At 41.0% G+C, this 21,327-nt stretch overlaps 1 protein-coding gene across 1 annotated transcript in view; it reads right to left on the reverse strand.

Annotated features, from left to right (window-relative positions):
* cntnap2a (contactin associated protein 2a) overlaps window positions 1–15,468 on the reverse strand; it is a 285,019-nt gene extending 269,551 nt beyond the window's left edge. The window contains exon 1 of the mRNA XM_029528868.1: window positions 15,366–15,468. Coding sequence (XP_029384728.1) covers window positions 15,366–15,468 — 103 coding nt within the window. The remainder of the gene's footprint in view (window positions 1–15,365) is intronic.
* Window positions 15,469–21,327: the final 5,859 nt, after the last annotated feature.

Consider the following 21,327-nt stretch of genomic DNA (forward strand, 5'->3'; position numbering starts at 1 on the left):
TATAGTCAGCTGACCGTCAAAAGAATTGAAAATAACACTTCGACTGCTGGCCACTTTTTTTTTTCTTTTTTTTTTTTTTTACTTTGACTTTTTTAGCAAACTTGACAAAAGCTTGTTAAATATCATCCACCGAACAATGGACATCAGTAGATGTGTTTAAGGCTTCTTCAAGCACAAAAGATAAGGACATTTTGGACAGATTCAGAGCTTCTTTGCTGATGCTAACAGTTTTTTTAGACAGCAGGTCCACGGATTCGAAGGTTGAGCTCTGGTTAAGGAGAACTAGATCGGAGGAGAGACATACGCCAAGACCAAGCAATAAATCAATAATGCTGGAAGCCAAAATCAGATAGATTTATTTTCTATAATTTAATTTTTATGTATAAAAACAGCTGATAGAACCCAACGGTGGCTAAACTGCACGGACCAACTGTCTGAAACACTGCCTTTAAAAACCAGGAGGGAATACAGTCTGAAGGGCAGGGCAATGATTTTGAAAGTTCAAGTGAATTATTTTGAAAGAAAAATGGGGAATTGCAGGGTTGTTGAGTTATTCCTGAAGATAGATATCAACATCAAGAACTCTGAATTCAGTGTTGATTTGTTGTGTTGCAGAATCTTCCAATATCCTGATCAAGAAATGTTGAGGAAATTCTTCACCACCGTCTGGGGAGGATTCACTTGGTCAGTTCAGTTCTCTATACTCATATGTTCATAGTTCAAGTGCTTGAGGTATTTGGAGAGAAAGGAGGAACAGAGAGTGAATTTCAGGAGTGGGATTAATCACTGTGGGGGTTTAGGGTCAGGAGACATGAGAGAAGAGCACTGTTTTATGATTGGAGATGACTAAATCAACTGAGCTCAATGTCAAGTGTTTGCTATGTGAAATGGCTGGAATACTTAACATGCTGAGTTAGATCACAGTTTAAAATTCTGATCAAATCACAAGTAAAAGAGGAACAGGGGAGCCGAACATGGATGACAGAATCCAACATAAAACACTTGTAGGTATGGTGTTCAACCATCTCAGAGCCACATTAAGGCTTTTACATTTTAAAAGATTCACCCACTGCTACTCAGGACCAGAATCAGCTAATTATGTATGTCAGTCAATCTATGAATGAATGACACCTTTGCATTCTGTAATATGTCATATTAGGCAGATAGGAAAAAGAAAAAACGGGCACTGAATTCAAGCTCAAGTTATAAATACAACTGTAAGCTCTCATATCAAAAGAAAACCTTCATGTTTCTATCTTGATCTGATTCAGTGTTATACTCATTCTATTGAACAGCAATCATGGATGTTTTTTGTTTTTTTGTTTTTTTTTTAAACTTCACCTTAAAAATAAAATCAGCCCCAAAGCCTCTAATGCCCTCAATAACTTATTGCTGCTGTCATTCTGTCTTTTTTTTCTGACACTAAAATAAAGTTAGAGCAACTTCTCCTCACTCTGAGATCAGACAAATACAGTATTGATCCAATTTACCGTGGGAATACAAACAACTTACAGCCAGCCCCTCTGAATCAGACACTGATTGGCTCTGACAGGACCCATGGGAACCAACAGATTGCCCAATGTAGTGATGTGACTGTAGACGTCACTCGTGAAGATGGTTAGACTCGATCGATGACCACAAAGCAATAGGCGCCAGCAAGGCACCAATAAAAGGCTACTGTAAGAGGAATGCAAATCGGATCACACTGCATGCATGATTTTGATCATTTACAAAGTGCACACAATCAGCTTCTTACCTCTCAGAATGCAAAAACTCTTTCTAAAAAGGTGCCACTAGGTCTGAGAACACCAGGCCCAGGCTTTCAAATGAGGAGCCAAGAGAAGGAAGTGCTTGATGCAATTTAATCATTGCCTGGCCCTGGTGCCATTTGTGCCAACATGAACTATTACAGTTTAGAATAGAAAGGTGAATGTCATGAATTGCTCCCTGACAGACAGTATATAACACAAATTTACAAATTTCATCTGTTCCCACTGCACCCAGAACGCTTCAGACAAAGTTTTTGGCAGAGAGATAATAAACTGGTGGGATGAACTGAGCTGACTGACCGACCACCTGATGTCTGAACATACATTCTGCAAAAAGCAGGGGGATTGAGACATTAGAGGAGAGAAAAAGTATGTGAATGGAAATGCCTAATTTGAGCTACCACCAAATAGAGAGAACCTTTAGCACAAACGAAAGGGTACAGTAAGGCCGGGGGCCTCACCAGGCTCCAAATCGAATGGCCTCTGGCTACTTGCATGCTTGAGCTGGCCAGGTTTAAAACAGAGCTTGGTTTGTCAATGGAGATGACCCTCTATAACCCACTCAATTGATCGCAGGATACTCAGCAATGTTTGTTTGATGTGCAGCAGAGACAATTATGGAGCAGAAGAGTGCCCTGAAGAGCCACAGTGGACAGGATGGACAGGACTTCTACAGAATAGCTTGAAGCAATCAAGACATCAGTGGGGTAAATTTACACAGTGACTTCCATCCATCCATCTTTTACCACTTTTTTTGACACTGGTGGGCACTCTTGTTCCAGCGGATAAATGGAAAATTAAATAAATTCCAAATAAAACAATTTGACCAGTTGAGGATTGACCTAACACCATCTAAAGTTATTAAACTTTCATAAATATTGTATAAATGGCCATTTTAAAGGCTAGAAATTAAGTTAATTGTTCATAAATGAACGCATGATATATCGATAATATAATAATTTGACCTTTTTACACTAAAGTCAGGCTTAACTTGAATCATCACTGCATGTGGAAGGAAGGGTGACTCATAGTCCAATGCAAAAACGCTTCCTGGCAGTCTAAAACCTATTGAGAACTTGTTTTCATAAGCATGAGCTGATTCACTTGTTGGTTCATTGGCTAAAGTCCTTACCCTCAAAGGGTTCACACATTTCACCAGACCACCAACTGAAGCCAGAGAGTTTCCATTAGCCAAAGTCACAGAGTAATCAAATGGAAGCAATGCAAGAATCTTACTGGTTACTTGTTAAAGCCCAAAAGGCAATTCTTAAGTTTCACATCCTGAATGCCCATCTGGACGGCATAACAATGCATTTATTCCTGGTTCACTCAGCCAAATTTGTGCATAGTTGCTAAACTAAACACTCGAGTGGAGGAGAGAAGCTTAGAAAATAAGTCTGGGCTGTGCTTGAACAAAATCCCGTCCAAGAGAGAAAACAGAGCAGCAGATTTGTGGATTTGAGCTATTAGACATGCTTCTATCACTGGGGAGGGCAAAGCATGACAAACATCAAAGTGCACACATATTTGCAGTATATTTGTGCAAGCAAGCCTTGCATTTTTAGTCAGTACACATATATCTCATTGTTCTGATATGGTTCATTTTTGTGGACAAAAGCAAGCTAAAGGAACAGTCTCCTTAGTTGGGAACCGACTGAGAGCAACTCTGTTTAAGGCGGAAATCTGTACTGTGTTACTATGGAAGCTGTCTGCATGTAAAAATTACAGCTTTGTGTTTTTGTATTAGCCTGTGAAAGGAGCATTTTCAGGTTGTATTAGAAAATTTTTACACATGTCCTCCCCATCACTTTTGTGGGTGCTTCTGACCTCATTTTGTACTCTGAGATCCACTTTTCTGTGCGCTGCTTTCATCCAGTAAAAAGTGGATGTGAATACTTGAGTGGGGTGTTTTGTTGGTGGGTCACAGCAGGGAGACAGCTGTCTGGGTCAGTGTGACTGCTCAGATGCTCTACGCAGAGACGCTTATTGCCTTCTGCTAAAACCACATGGCACATTTTGATTGTGATCTTGTCTCCATTTCGATAGTGACTTTGACTTTTTGAGATATGTCAAATCTAAACAGTGATGAAAGTAGTAATTTACCCGGCCATGCATTATGCTTCATCCTTTAAATACCTCTTTATTCTATCCCTGCAGTCTACTGTGTGACAGTGTCCTTTACAGGGGTTTGTACCTTTTTCTGGGATATTCAGTTGCAGTGCCCAAGGTGTGTATGTCTTCATGTGGCCTCCAGTTGGAGTTGAATTCTTGGCAGGGGAGCGCTCACAAGAGCAGATCTTTTCCTCTCCTATTGGCAAATCATAAAGTATGCCACCTACATGCAATAAACATGAATACTGGCTTTGGACAGGATCAGCAGAAAAAAATGGTTTCACCAAAAAATACCCAATAAAAAGACAAGTGAGTGGAATATTTACAGAGGTTCAGCTTCTGACCAAATGGCTGATCCAAGTAAAGCATACAACCCTGGCAGCGCACTGACCAGAAAATACTGCAGGTAATGCACTGACTGTAGATAAGTGCTCACACAGCCCTTTGACAAATAGACTGAACCATCAGCTGAAACAGTAAAGGAATTGCCCCATTCCTATCCCAACAGATCCACAAAACAACCAGCATTAAACACTTTGACATGAAAACTTTGGAAAGCCAGTGCTGCTAGGGTGTCGGCACTGGTGACAAGATGAGCAGACAAAAGCCTTATTGAAGTAAATGTTATTGTGTCACTGTTGCCTGATAATCTCAACAGCTTGACAGAGAGGTGAAATATACATAAAGGGGAGACCGATGGAAACAGCAAGATAACAGGAAACAAAATGGCTGAGGAAAGGAAATTTCCGGCCGGAAATGGCCAAGATATGAATGTGGAACACGAACAATTGGCATTTAATGGAGAAAAAGAACTGGAGAACTAACCTGGGTGAGTCCGAACAAACAAAAGAGAGAAGAAAGGGACGGAAAGTGCACATCAAAAAGATAGATGAGGATGAAGGAGGAGAACGAGACAAAGGAAGCCACAGTGAAAGAAGTACAGAGGTAGCAGGTGAAAGAAAGGAACGAACAGGAAGCAATGACCCTGTCTGACTAATCTTCACTGACACCTTACCAACACCTTGAACCAGTGCTGATGAACCACATCCACGTCTGGCCTCAACACTTTCTTTTCACACACAGAAACCTCTCATATAAAACAAGAATCGCACCCACAAACACACACAAATTCACACTCTGTCTCGGCTATACACAAAAATACACATTATAAAAAAAGAATATAAGCATGTAGACACCTTAATTGACTCTTTACTTTTCTTTTTCTATCTCTCGCTCATGCTCACACACTTGCATGCACTCGCTCTGCCCAGTCCCAGGCATAACCTAATTCCAACCAGAACCGGGTCTTAAAGCTCAAATAGCCCTTTCAAGCTGTGTCAGAAAGTGATGACCAGCCAGAAACTCTACGCTTTCTCAGAATGCCTTCACTCTGAAACTCACAAAGACATCCATCACACACACAACCACGCACAAACACACACACACAAAGACAACTTAAAGCCAGCCCAAACGGTTTGCTGCACAGGCTGATTCTTCATATGCACTGCAGTTACGCAAAAAATATTTACATCAACCCACACCCATGCACATGAAAATGCGCACACTGTATAAGGAAACTTGTTGACATACAATAAGGAGAGAGGAAAAGTGAGAGGGAAGCTTTTTCTCACTCTATTTGAGGCAGTAGTGTGGGTTTAACAGAAATGCTGTTCTCATTAAACGAGGCCACCATGGTGAGATATACACAAACTATACTAAGCACAAACATACACTGGAGCTTCAAAATACACACACAAACACACAAAGCCTCACAAGGTTATGTTTTCCAAGTGACTGATTGGCTACAGTATACTCACATTCTGCCTTTGTATTTTTCCTCTGAGCCTGAACAGAATAAATGGGAATGTTTCTTTGGTGGAAGCAGCCCAAAGATTAATTCACTTAATCTTGGCCTGTAAATTGGGTATTCAAGCGGCTTAAGAAACAAATTGAATGCAAAGGCTGAGAGTAATAACAACATTTGTCTTAGCAGCGGCACAATGCCCTTTTCCCCAGCACTCTTCCACATGAGCTAGTGGCTGGATTTCCAATATCCCTTTTGACAGTAGCCGACTTGTGCATATGCACATGTACATGTATGCACTGTCTTCAACACACACTCTCTCATACATGCCACACATTTGGACTGTGCTAACTACTCTGTGCACGGAGTGGCAAAAAGATGGAGAATGGGGACGGACACGGAGGGACTCAACATCAGTGAAGCTGCATATGAGTTTGTGTTTGTGTGTGTGTGTGTGGATAAGTCAGACAGCTGAACAGATGTCATGCTGTGGTTTTCAATGTGTAATCCTTGGATTCATCATGTTACCCATCAGGCATGTGTAGATCAAAGGGTTAATGTTTTAAAAATATAGGTTAAACTCCAATAGGGAGATAAGCAAGAGCAACAGTTTAATTCTGCACTGATAATACCCTCACAGGAAATCCAGAGAATTCAACTACCACATATTTTTGCAGCTCTGTCCTAAGGGAACTCTTGGCTAATGACTTAGCAAGACATGCTGCTTATTTTCACATGAGCAGTAAGAAATTAATTAATGTAATTAACTAAAAATCTCATTGAATCCCCTGACTCATGAATATACTCACCATTACTAAATAATGCATGTGAAATTAATCAGTGGTTTCCAACGCCGTATATCAGGAACTGTCACGTTTGGCATTTATGATAAATCAGAACTTTACAACATTCAAAGCAAAGGAAACATTAGTTGAGGTAGAGCAGTAGACATGCAGAGCATCACAGTTTAGCACAGTCACATCCCTTTGTAGGTCAGATTATCATGTCACTTCTATGATTGGAGTTACATATTTGGAATGGATTGTGCTCTGTGGGAACAGCCCTCCTTCCTCTTATGCGATTTTACTTTGACCTTTCTCTTGGTACATTATTATGGAACACTTGCTTTACAAAGTAGGGACTACATCAATCATGCTAAATTAGCTCAAAGTTCAAAATAATGATTGATGAAAATAGTAATAGTCCTAGTTAATAGCTAATTCTAAGTATCTGTCGACTGCTGGCCTGGAAAAAAAAAAACAATTTGAAGCTAACTGAAATCAACAACAAACAAACAAAAATACAGGAAATATTATTAATCTGCTCAGTATTATAGTGCCGCTGGTGCACTGTTTAAAACGATCGCCAGGACAACATTGTTCAGTGCTTTTTTCAGAGCACTTGCTTGTCCAATCTGTTACAAAACCCAAATCAATCAAACTTCAGTCCATGCTTTCACTGTTAGCAGATTCTCACATAGCGCCAACAGACACACACTGATTTTTGTGGACATAGTAAGACACCAGTTACCTGAATTAAGGGTGAAATTATGTCATAAGAAAATGTTCCTGGCATTTATTACTGAAAATCACAGTGACTGCTCACAGTACTTCTGGTAGACTAATTATGCCGTTTCAGCACTTCCAGGGCTAAAAAGCCATCATGCTCTTTCCCAAAGTTTTAATATCATATTTATAGTGGCATAGACCAGTGGTTCTCCAATGGGGGTACGTGTACCCCTGGGGGTACTTGAGGGCACTCCAGGGGGTATGTGAGATTTTTAAAAAATATATGTTAAAAAAGGCAATCAATTCAAAAGCCCTTAAAAATAGCTGAGGTTTCTTCAGCTGAGTAGCTCCTAACCGTTAGATAATTATTTACAGGGGGTCCTTCACTGAAAAAAGGTTCAGCACCACTAGCATAGACTGCTCTGTTTTTTGGCTGGCACTCTCTAGGTTTGATATATTTGTTCCCCAGACAACATGGCCATTTAGAGGTTTCTTCAAAATAAGAACAAGTCATCACTGCTATCAGTCAGTTGACTTCAGCCAGCTATGTCGATTGCTCTGAATTAGTCTTAAAATGTAATTCTGTCATTACAAAATGAACCCATTCTCACAGTACAGTCAGGTGGAATTGTCACAACACCTCTGAAGAGCTGTACAGAAAATTACATCTGTTCAAAATGTCAAATATATGGGTGCAATACTGCTCAGGGTGTCTAAAACTTCTCTCTGCTGCTAAAAAGGTGCTGCTTTTTACACTATTGGTTCGGCACTGCTGGGTTATGGGTCAGGTTCACTCACAGTACACAACTGCTGTCTGACACACTTCCTCTACTCAAGAGCCGCTCAATTCTGGCATAGGTCCAAGATCAATCTGAGCCCTGATCTATTAGCTCCCTCTTAGTGATTGAACAATGACATTACAGGCTCAAGCACGGATAATTTCAATGCCATCCTATACAGTGTTTGGAGCTCTTTTAGCTAGAGCTCAGAGGAAAAGCCAACTGCAGAAAAACACAGGGCACTACAAAACTAAAGATTGATCTACACTTGTTTCTACAGGTGTAATAAGAACTAATCTCGAGTTCTGTGTCTTCTCATAATCTGATATAGAAAAGATTTAAAAAATGGACAAACATGGGAAGCCAAGGTAATAGCTTGGGAAACTGGCAAATCCTATTTCCCATAAATTACCTGGTAAAAGTGTTTTAGTAATAAATTTGAAAAAAGAATTTAGAAAACAGCTGTAGCTGCTGAATCCTTTTTCATATTACTGTTAACACCCACTGTAATTGATCAGATCCACACGTTTCAAAGGCTGGAAATCACATCATCCTCTAAATCTCTTCTCAGTCTGCTGAGAGGCAGGTTCACCAGCCTGACTCAGCTGACACTGAGTGGATTTCAAAATTAAAAACTGAGCTACGGAGATTTCATCTTGTTTTGATAAGCTGTGCTCAGTGAAGTCCAGCCTTAAGTTACGGCTCAGGAAGAACTGAGGGCAGCAGAATATCAAAGCCTATAACCCCTTCCTCACAGATATTATTATTCTGATTAGCTATGGTTTCATCCGGTTGTGTTTCATATCTTATACTGGTTCCATGGAGGAAGTTAAAGGGATGATGCTGATGTTAATGTATGAGTGAATTTAAAGACCTTCACACCAACTGAAAACATTATATGATGTGATTGATCAAGTTGCAAAAAAGCCAGGTATCTCTGACTAATCCAATGACTGTGCAGCCTCAGATGATAAAAACAACAGTATTAATGAATGACAATATGCCAGAAACCCTCCCACCCCCTTGACTGACTCTCCTCGTGCTGTCTCTCCTCATCCATCCCTGTTCTGATAAATGCAGCCTCCTCCCTTGTCCTTGTCTGTTTCTCCCTCCATCCTGCCAGCCCACGCGCCATCTCAGAGACCCTTGTCTAACGAGGTGGACAGTTTCTGACAGGTTGTAATGAGAACACATTCCACTAGAATAACTTTCAGATCCTGCTGATTTGCACATGCGCGCGTGCACGCACACACGTGTGCACATATTTGTACCTACAAATATGGATGCATAACTTTAGTATTTAATGAATGCGTGTGAAGGGTCATGTGTGATTGAAGGGGAAAGATCAGGGCAGAGTGAAAAAAGAAAGAGGTGGTCTATATGACCTGCACGGTGTTGGCCTTGGTGTATGTGCAAGAGAGTGTGCATGTTACATTACTGACATTGTTAAGGGAATTATGCTGCATGACCTGTCAGTGCACATTTGCATCAGTGTGACCTTGCTCCCAAGACATAACATAGCTAGCCTCTGAGTAGCATTCAATTGTAAGAGAGAAATTTCAATTGTTGAAGGAAACCAATATTATCTCAGTGCAAAAAAACAGAGTGACAAGGAAAAAAAATAACATTAAACTGCAGTGGCTATGAACGCATATTTGTATGTTAGATGTATTGTTTGTGCAATAGAATCAATAAAAAGAGTGTTTATTTTTTGTGCATGTTTGAATGAAAGCAATTTCATGATACATAAGTATGTAATATAATATGTATCAGAATTTTGCTCTCACGCGCTGTATTCAAGATTTAATTTAATAAAATATTCATACAATGATGGGCCAAGCAAATTATAAGATGTATGTATGAGACTAAAAGGAAGAATGCAATGTGGCTCTGTGTGTTTGGCTGTGTTCCATGTGAGTCTGGTTATTGCAGACACACACCCACACACACACAAGCAAACACACACATATATACAAGGAGACAGAGTAGGTGCTGCTCTGATAGTTTTGCATGAGCTTGTTCAAGAAGAGGCATCAAATTACTCTCATGAAAAGTGGCTAGTGGGGACTTTTTTAACAGGCATATTTGTAATCAGCAGTGAGAGGAAAGGGGACAGGCTGAGAAAACTCAGGGAAGGAGCAGTGTTTCGTGCCAGATGATAGGAAAGCCAAAGAGGAACAGCAAGCATTACAGATACTTAGGGACAAGAAGAAGGGCAGGAGGCTGGAGGTATAAAAACCGAATGAAAGGGTGAGAGAAAGTTAAGGAGAAAAGTGGACAAAAAAGGAGGGAATAAGTGAGAAGAGTAATCAGAGGTGATTAAGGATGAGACAATTGACACAAAGGGAGCAGGGTTTTTTTTTTTTTTTTATTGTAGCCTAAAAAAAGACAAGAAAGACTTAGAGAAACGAAAATAAGATTTACTGAAAATAGAAGTACAAAGAACCCACTGACAAAAAAAAGGCACAAGGAAGAGAGCAATTTGGACAGAGGAGGACAAGACAAAAGAGACAAAAGAGAAAAATGCCAGTGCATTTAACAACTGCAACTTGTCTCCTCACTAAATACAGCAGGGTCAAACAAAGCTAAACAAACATAACTAAACATCAAGCAGGACACTGATCTAATCTGAGACCAACCAGTCTGCTTCCTCAGGCCTTAATCCTATTATTACCACCTCCAAATGGGGGTCACAGATCCACACGCACACTGGCAGTCAAATATATTAATAAGAACTAAGCCTCAAACGTTTGTGTTATGAATGAAATCCCCAAAATATCTTAATTTTGCTCTACATGGAATAAAAAGAATAGTATTGAAAAACAGCAAACCTTGACTTGCCCTGTGTGGCCCTGGAGGTGAAACCAGACTGATGTCTATGTCAAATGGCCTGGCATGCTTAATGAGATGAGAAAAGGGTAATGTGATTCTATATCAGACAGGCTCTGGGGGCATCCCATTTAGCCACACACGGTGCCACTTACACAGTGACTGAAAGGCATATCCTTTATTTTTTACAGACTGCTCCTGAGAATGTTAAAAATTTAAACCCTCTCCTTCACGTAGGGAGAGCAATGGTGCGAACCAGAGATGGAGCATATCAGGCAGATTCAGGAAGAGATTTGCTTTCTCAAACAATGAGGTTAAACTAGATTGTCATAATTAAGAGCGTGTTGTACAAATGGGCCAGATATCTGTACATACAAAATACACTTGCAGTAAGTATGCCACACTTTGATACATTATACAAACTGCACTGATATTCATTCATTCATCTTCTACCACTTATCCGTTATCACAGGGGTGCTGGAGACAATCCCAGCTCACTCTGGGTGAGGGCGGGGTACGCCCTGGACGGGGTACCAGTCCATCACAGGGCTAACACACAGAGACACACAGAGACCAACAACCACTCCCACTCAGACCTGCGGACAATTTAGAGTCACCAGTTAACCCAAACATGATGTCGTTGGACGGTGGGAGGAAACCGGAGTACCCAGAGGGAACCCACGCAGGCACGGGGAGAACATCCAAACTCTGCACAGAAAGGCCCCAGGCCCGGGAACCAAACCTGCAACCTTCTAATTGTGGGCAGCAGTGCCAACCACGATGCTGCTGTGCTGCCCTGCGAAAATGTTAATCTGAAAAATATATTAATATATCATTTATTTTAAATATATAAACGGAAGTGGAAAAATGTATATCTAAATAATCTTGATAAATCACTGTAGGTGGTGAAACACCTGTTGCTGCGTGTCTACTACAACAGTAACAAATGTGGCAACTCATTCAAGAATAAAGCTGAACAACAACGAGGACAGAAACAATTGTATTTTTAATTGAAATGTGCACCTTTTAACTTATCTGAGTTTGTCATTTGGAATGTCCTTACATGTGCTTGGTTTGCGCCTATTTGTTTTTGTTGCAGCAAAATAGCTCTTCAGCAACTGATATCACTGTGCTAGTCAATGAAGTAGCACGAGAACACAACATAAACCTGACAGACGCTTCAGGGCTGGTTTGCGTTGCAGAAAATCCCTGGTTTACTGCTCAACATAAAGTTATTTGTGGACCCACACATTCATAAACAAATATATGAACATGGAGATGAAACCAAACCCCATATATAAAAGGATAAAACAGGCATAAATCTGTTGGTACTGCTCTATTGCCATCTTCCTCTTTCTTACATTGCTTCACTTACCTCAGCATTTTCACAGTGCACTTGGGAGACTCAACACAGTTGGTGGGTCAACCAGCCCATTGACTTTTAATGTGTGTGTATGCGTTTGCCCCACTAGGTTGGAAATGTTAATTTTTTTTAGTCTGCGGCTTAGACCATTGGTCACAGTGACATTGTCTCTTCCCCTGAGTGTTTCAGATCCCGTCCCCAGAAGGAATAAAGTAAGTGCTGCTGATCTAATTCATACATTCTGTTTGTATGACTCTCTTCCACATTCACACAAACCTTCCACACTTCACACACAGTTTATGGTCTCTCATCTTTTAAGTCCTACTGCTCTCACTTTCTGTGCAAAGATACGTCAAAATTTTCACACATTTTTTGAAATGCAACCTCCAAATGATGAACATGAAAACAATTGCTAAGAAATATCTTGGAATTGTAATCAGTCCATGCTCAATAACTCATCATGACAGAGTGAGGACAGAACTTTTGTACATGTTATTATGAGAAAGGATGAAGTGAATATTATTATTCAGACCATTTCCCCAGTACTTAGTTGAAGCATCAACAGTGATTACAGCCTTGAATCTTCTTGAGGGGGATGCGACAAGCTTTGCATGTCTGGATTTGGCAAATTTCTGCCATTTTCCTCTTCGCAAGCTCTGTCAGGTTGGATGGACAGACTGGCTGTAACTAAAGGACTTTCATAGAGCTGTCCTCAGGACACTCTGCACTGTCTTGGCTCAAGCTCTGTACTCTGCTGAATTCAGATTCCCTTCAACCCTGACTACTGTCCCTGTCCCTCCGACTAAAAAACACCCCCACAGCATGATGGGATGTTATTGAGCAAGTGATGAGCAGTGTCTTATTTTCTCTGGGCATGCATGGCAAAGCGGTTTCAATCTTGTTTTCATCACAGAGAATCTTGTTTCACGCCATCTGAGAGTGCTTTTTTTTTTTTTTTTTAAACTCCAATTAGCTTTTGTGTGTCTTTTGGGAGGAGGGAGGGAGGACGAGCTTCCATCTGGCCATTCTGTCAAAAGGTCTGGATTGGTGAGCAGCTAAAGTGATGCCCCTGTGGAGGTTTCTTCCCCTTCCATGAGGATCTAACTTTCCAGATCTATGCCTTCACACAATCAGATCTCTGCAGGCACTGCCACTGGCTTTTGCTGTAAGATGCACAACCAGTAATGAGAACACGTTTAGAAAGAAGTGAAGCTTCCCAAATCAAAAATATAAATGAATTTTATAATTCAGAATCCAAAGGGATGCAGTTGAGAGCTATTTTATGTGCGACAGCAAATGGATTACATATGCCAACAAGAGTAAGGAAGGACGTAATTACGGCTAAAGGTGCTTAAACTAAATACCAACTAAACAGCCTGAATAATTATAATATGACAATGTTATCTTTGCAAAGGAAGTACTTTTATTTTGATGCTTATAGGAGAATTTAAGACATAAGTCATAACTATTGTGATTTTTTTTTTCTTCTTTTAAAGTAGTTTTAACTTTGATATACTTTCAGATCTGTAAACACATCTGTATTTACAAAAGCAATCCTTTAGACAATTTGTTTTTTGGCATTTCCAAAGAATCAATGTGTCTGTGCAATTTAGATTCCATTCATCTTTAGATCAGCATCAGCCTTGTTCAAGCCTCCAGCTGAGGAGTCCTGTAACAAGAGACTGAGTGTCTCTTTGCTCCAGCGACACTGAGGCTGACACAGTGAGCCCTGCCAGATGATGGATGCAAGAGCACTAAAAATTTCCATAAAGGAATCAATAAAGTTTTATAAATAGTGTTGCCCCTCTGACGCGTAATCCCTGTGAGGTCGCTCACACGAGCAACGGCTTTGGAAAAAAAAATAAAGAAAAGAGGCGCCCGGTCAGTCCCCTATAACCCCCCCCCCCCCCGTCTTTTTTCCTCTGCTGTCACATCAACCGACGCGCACGCGCCCACGCACGCGCAGAGGGCTCGCAGCGCCTCTTTTCCGGCGTCTGTCCGGCGCGGTGATTAATGAGGCGCGTTCATGAAGCCCAGGTGATCACCGGAGGAATCAGTCACACTGAGCCCTCCGAGGCGGCTCCGTCACCGTCAGCAAGATCGGAAAGACACCCAGTCAAGTGCGGATGATTCCAGAGAAGCAAGAGAGCCAAACACGGATGGGACCAATGATAGCGCGTTAAATCTTCAAAAGCGCAGGCTGCTGTGTAAAGACTGCTGTGGGGATCAGCCCATACAGGTCAGAAAAGTCCCGCCATTCCTGGAGATGTGTCATTCATATGTTATCACATTCCCTGTAGTCAGCAAATGCCCTGCACTGATTCTAAAATGACAGGATCATAGTAGTTAAGAGGCAAAAACGCTGACCCCATGTTACCCCCGGGCTGAAAGTGCGGGATTTCTTCTGCACAATAAAATCTGTGATAATAATCATCGGAGCTGCAGAAGTTGCCTCCAAGTTTTTCAGCTGAAAATGGAAGTTGACTCACTCCTGGAGACTCCATTCAAATTCGGATTGCATAGAGGAACCTACAGCAGACTGCACAAGCAGGAGGCTAAAAATGAGAAATCTTTCATTTGCCCCAGGGTCACTACTGTAACAGTGGCAGATCAGCTTCACGAGCCCATTCAAACGCAGCTCCTCGCTGAGATGCGGAGATTAAAACATAACCTCTGCATTTACGTTTCTTCGGGGATTGTAATGCAGCACCATCTGAAAACAAACACTGCTCTTACATAACGTTAAGGGGGAAGGAAATAACCTGACATTTGAGGATTTCAAACTTTTAGTTTCACAAATGCACTCGGGACCTGAATGGAGACGAGTGAAAAACTGCACAACCACAACTGGCATGCCGAAATGGCTGATCCATGTTTTTTTTTTTTTTTTTTCTGATCAGATCCATCCAACGGGCATAAACCCCGGGGGGCTGAAATCCAAGGAGCGGAGATCCTGAAGAGTTAACACGTGTATTGGCTGAACTCAGGAGGTAAGTCTCCTCTGTCTATCCCCTCTTCCCTAACCCTAACCCTGCCGCAGCCTGGCTCTTAAGCTCCTGATTACCAGCTGGCAGCACAGTGGGGATACCTGCAGCCGTGCCTCCCCCCCAGCTCCGTGCCCGGTCCTGCCCGATCAGCGGTTTGTGGCTCATTCAAAGACAGAAACAAAACAAAAAAAAAAAAAAAACAACAACAACTTACGGGTTGTTGGCAGAGCTCCGTGCGCGCTATTGACGTGGCAGAAAATCCACAAAGCGACCGGCAGTAACAACGTCATTCCCCGGGCAGGACGGTGCCGGTGCATCTTCAGGAAGCCGGCTACGGACGCAGCAGCGCGGTGGAGGGAGCGGAGATGCTGGGAAGAGAAAAAAAAAGCTGCGGGGCGGCGGAAACACGAGTCAGTCCGTCAGACTCGCTTCGCAGGGAGGACTGGCAGAGAGGAGACTGGCTACACTGGCTCCCTCCCGCCCTCTCTCTCCCTCTCTCTCCCTCTCTCTTTCTCCTGTATCTCTTTATGTAGGTCTCTCTGACTCTCTCTCCAATAAAGAGATGATGTAAGGACCGCGCCGACGAACAGGCTGGCCTCTGGGCCACTTGCAAGCGGGAGCGTGTACTTCTCTACCGAAGCTATCTCACCTCTTCGCCTAACGAAGGCAAAACAACAACAAAAACAGCAGCAGCAGCAGCAGCCGGGACTGTCTGGGACTGAGCCCGGATCAGGCTCCGACACCTCGGGGACATGACCGAGGGGCTCCGACACGGCGCTGTCCGCGGGGCTGAACTTGTCTCGGGCTTACCGTCGCCCTCCCTCCCTCTCTAAGTGCCTCTCCGTTCCACACAGCCAGACAGTGCCCCCCTCCATCTCCAGGTGGTGGTAGCCTTATACTGGGTGCACCCTCTTTCTTTTCCTTCAGGCTCACTTCACACAAGCTAAGGTCTCTCTGTACCATGTCTCTCTTATCCCCTTAATGTTCTGCTTTCATAGGAAAAAAATTCCTCATGCGCCGACGAAGTTATATCAATTCACAAATAAACGTTTGTGATGTGCACCTGTTCGAGGAAACGACGAAATAAAACCCGAGATGTGAGATAGTTCACAAGCTTTAATACCATTTTTGTTGCACTGTTAATTCAAAATTTATCTAAGCCACTTCATGCATATTGCAGAGACCTAGGCAAGATGTTTTAGAGCAGTTGCGTAATCTTCACAATAAATTCCTAATATGGGGTTTGCACATTTATTGAAAATTTCTATGCTAAGTAAAGAGGCATCTGTCAGTGCTTCATGTGGATATTTCTGTATTAACTTTGTACAGCTCGATTTTATTGCTGCCAGATTTCAGAGTTTGGATCAGCTGTTTGGGGAGGATATCTACAGCTGAGTTCATTTTAAGTGCTTTGCTAAACTTTCAGGGGTCTGGAGCTGAAGTTGGCTTGGCCACTTTTCATTGTAGGATATTCCATGTTACTTAGATCGACAGATGTTTTTGATGTGGAAGACGTATAAGGGATGGCTGTCCAAGAAAAGAATGCCTCTAAGAATTGCAGTTGTCTGTGACTCTTTCCGTTTCTGCTGCCATTTCACAATGGTGAGCTGCACAATGGGGAGTTGTCCTGCAGGAATGAATCTCAGCCACAACTCTCTCAGACTTAACATGTGGGCCATAGCTGCTCTATTGGGCCTCCTAGTGTTTTTCTTTCCTCTTTGGTTTATAGGGCTGAACAACTCTCAAGGTCTCAGGTCCAAATGTTGGGGACTAATTAAAATGTTAGAGAAGGGTGAGACTGCATGCCCTTTATTTAAGTGTGCTTTGATTTACTCTGTTCACACTGAAGAATCAGTTTCAGATTCTTTGGCTTTGTGCTTTCAGCATGAAAAAAAAAAATCTCATAGTGACTCATTTGTGCTGGTGATCGGGATGATTTAAATGAAAAATAAAAAAATTAAATCTGGAAAAATCCACCAGAAGCTAGTGAAAGAATATTTTCATTATGACAGCTTGTCTTCTATATCTGGCTGTCAGCATTTGTCACTATCATGTCTCAGTCGTTGTCATCTGTCCAGAACATAATGTGTGATTATCAGTCCTACTGGGAACATTTTTCTAAATAGAGAAAACGGTAGATGATAATAGAAAAGCCATAACAGACAGATCCATCAATGGTAATGTCTAATATATTTCTCCAAATGAGGAATAGACTCGTCACTGTCATCACATTATTACCACTAATGCGGGGCCAAGGGTCACAAAATATGTTGTTGGATTATTGGTCATTACCACAGAAAGTGAAACAGAATTGTATTTCATTAGGACTGTCAATATATAGTATTTAATGATATAATTTTATATTATAAAAAGATGCAGAGCCATGTTGTTGACTAAGTATTTGGAAATACTCTTTGATGAATAGTTTTACATTCTGGGAAATAAATGGCATAAATGTTACTGTGGCTAATGGCTACGTCTTTACCAGTGACACCACATGAATAAAATTTGATTTATACATCTGCATTCAAGGTTCGGCTATGAAACTGTGCTTACATGTACTTCCTGAAAAAATATGCAATTCATCGACTGTCGTGCTAGTGTTGCATTATTGGTGTATCAGTGGATGAAATATAAAGCTAAATTATTACTGGCATTCGCTTCTTTGTATGTGGTGCTGGGGCAAAGTATTGGATTAATTAAAGTGCTCACCTGATGCTTTCTCACTATCCTTGCATAAACCACAAAGCTTGTTCTGTTTTTCAAAGTATTAGGCACTGCAAATGTACTTTACACTGAAGGTTGTGTCTACTAGAAAACCAAGTATTTGACACCTTTTTTCACCATAATAATAATAAATGTTTGAATACGCCACACTGTTGTTCTTAGCTACTTGTGTCTTCCATGAGCTTGAATATACGTTTCCATCCAGTGTTTTATAGAGGCAGTACAGCGCAGTGGGGTGATGAAATATAGACAGGCCAGTGAACACCAAAATAATGCTGAAACATAACAAGATTATACTGTTGTGTCTGTAGTGCTGCACTGTACAGAATATAAATGAATAAAACCGTACAGCAAAAAAAAATGAAGTAAAATAAAATAAACAAAAGATATTTACAATGGCTATATCCTGCTCCTCTGTAAACCTGCGGCCTTGACCTCTACATTTTTACATCACTACACTTTAAAATATGAAGAGAAAAAAGTATATGGATGTCTGCAATATAGTACACAAATGTTTAAGCAGTTAGCTCCATTGGAGTACAATATAATAACCACCCTTTCTACAATGCAGTGCAGTAAATGGTTGGCTACAGTTAGACCTACAAATGTTTATGAAATGCATTGGAGTAATACATTTTTTATTGTAATGCTGAAGTTGCCATTAGACGGGTGCAGACCTGCTCTCACATCTGATTAATGCCACTGCAACCCGACTCACATTGGTCTGTACTCTCAGTCGAGCGTCTCACTGTTACAGTAAATTGTTCTTTTTTTCTACATTACATTATTTGCGTTGCCCACTCGATTTGAAATTTAATGTTGAACTATTTGGTGTCTGACTGTCAAAGGGCTAATTAGAGGATTTCATTCATCAGTGACAATGTTGAAGTGACTCACTGACTTTGCATGTTTGACAAGACAACAAGGTTCTGGTTATTTTCAAGGCTTTAGGAGCATTTGTGCATAAATATGTATCAAGGCAATTGAGAAAACCTGTAAATTACACATAAGGTAAGACTTCTATTCACAATGCAATCTCTGGAATTTCTGATACTCTGGTAATGCCCAGAGGATGCCATATGTAGCACAGGTGGCATTAAATTAGTCAGTCAATATGTAGCAACATGAAACCAGCATTATCTCAAATTACATTTTATTTTAATGGCTTTAAATTGGTGTCATCTCTAAGCTAGGAAAGCAACTAACCTAATCATACTCTCTTCAGTTCTTGCTAACAAGTACGTATTTTGTAGTTACCATTATCTTGCAAGCTGGCCCATTAACCTGGCAGCTAAAGGTAAAGATAATCTTTTTGCCAAGATAAAGCAAGATGGTAAGCAGAATTATCACCTTGTGCTTGTGTGCGCCCATCAGTCATTCAAGCAGCTGTCAGCTTCTGCTTCTGACTGAAAGCGCTGAATAACAGCCACGCCAGATGTTTTTTTTTTTTCTTTTTTCTGAACATTACAGTAAAGTTGACCTTTCAGCGTTCAGATATAAAATTTCATCACTTCATGATTGTATCCTATTTGCCATGTGAGTTCCACCAGCATCACAGCTAGCATAGGAATTGTTGGGTTATTGTCAAAAGCATGATTTGTGAGGTCACATTGATATCGACCTCTGAGCACCCAAATCTACTGAAATAAGCTCACCTTCAAGTGAAATTTGAAGAAATTCTCGCAACAATGGGGCAGACTGACGGAAAAGCTAACAGGCAGAGAAATATCATGGCTCCCACAACAGCTGTTGCTGGTGTTCTGACATTTTAAAGCTTTGAGGTTTCATAAAAGCTTTGTGTGCTGTTTCTTTTCTGCTCATTTAGCTCAGGTCTAATAGCAGTAGGGTCACATAGAAAGGAAGTGTTTGTTCCACAGCCAACACTCTGCAACACATTGTCATAACATCAACCACGACTTCATATCTGTGGCCAGGGATTTGTCAGAGAATATACAATGTTTCTTGATATTGTATTCTTTGTCGCTCTCTTTAGCTCTCTTTGTGTCGTCTTTTATAATTTTCCACTTGTCTCCCTTTCCCTCTTCGGGCTGTTGGTAACTCCGTCCACCTCTTCACCAAGCCTTTTTCTGTATGACAGTGCTCTTTTTCCACAAAGACTGCAAATGGGTTTGTCAATATGTCATGCATGGTAATTTACAGCCATCATTCATCTCATAAAATAACAGTAATGACTGATGGCCCATAGATAAAAAAAAAAAGAAAAGAAAAGATGACAGCAGTGATGAATCTCCCGAGGAAGGCTGTTTTGTTAACTAAAACGCTTTGAGAAAAGAGCAATTTTCACTGACAGCTGCTACCGCGACTGTCTTCTTGCTGTTATCTTCTGATTGTAGGACAGAAATAAAATGGTGTGAGATGATGTCATGTGGCGTCAGGGGATCATTGGGAAAGTTGCTGCAATATGAATCGGTTCGGTCCAGCTCGCTGTTGAAGTCTCTCTCAAAAAGTATTTTTAAATCTTGTTTGCATGTTAATAAGGTTTTTTTTTTTTTTCTTTTTTAATATAATAGAAGACATAGCATGGGAGAAACATGCAGCGAGTGCCACAGCTGCATATTTGAACCTTCAACTAAAGGGTACTTCAGGACTCCAGAGCTGGAGCTGACAAAACAACAGCACCAACTCTGTTTCAGACGCTGCCAGGTACACACTGAGGCCCAAACGTGAGTCAGACTTTCTCCAGTATTTTGAATGTTGTTTTGTGAATCATCTTGAAACCTGTTAGCAGTCAACTTTGTGCATGCAGTGGTGTAGGGGGGCGGGGCATGAGTTAAGAGTTTTGCTTGATAACCATGATAAACAAAACATGAATCAGAGCGGAGTCTGTGTTGGATGACAGTGTCAAGTTAAACAACTCAACATATTGGGGTTAAACATAATTGTTTGCTCAGTACCAAAGAGAATTTGAGCGTTTGATGTTACTGGTGAACGATGTGAGCAAATGGCTAACCTTGAAAGGAAGTCAGGGGCAGTCTATAGAGCGATTCACTGCTGTGGAAAAAGTAAGAGAAAGGAACACACAAATCCCTCCAGCGCAAGAATACCTATTTCCGAGGATCAAAAGGCTTGTTTTATTTGGATGGACTGCATTTGTTTCAGGCATTTTAGTGAAGAGCAACGAGGAAACGATTGAAGTGATTTGAAATAGTTTCAAATGCAATTCACATGTATCAGTGTTTTTTATTTCTTAATTGCTCTTCCATTACTTCTAATTGCTTATTAAATTATACCAGAATCACTTTTCTTTTTAAACTTACCTTTACACACGACTACACCCAGCATGCATCCTGATGCAATGCTGTCATTATGGGATTCAGTGCTTATATAAAAGTGGTGACAGTAGCAAAGTCTTTCAAGTCTTTTGTAAAAATGTATACTTTTGTTTTTTTCCTAATCAAGTCCCCTGCCAGATAAAAATCTCCTTACCT

Source organism: Echeneis naucrates, chromosome 20, assembly GCF_900963305.1.
Source record: "Echeneis naucrates chromosome 20, fEcheNa1.1, whole genome shotgun sequence".
In the NCBI taxonomy this organism is placed as follows: Eukaryota; Metazoa; Chordata; class Actinopteri; order Carangiformes; family Echeneidae; genus Echeneis; species Echeneis naucrates.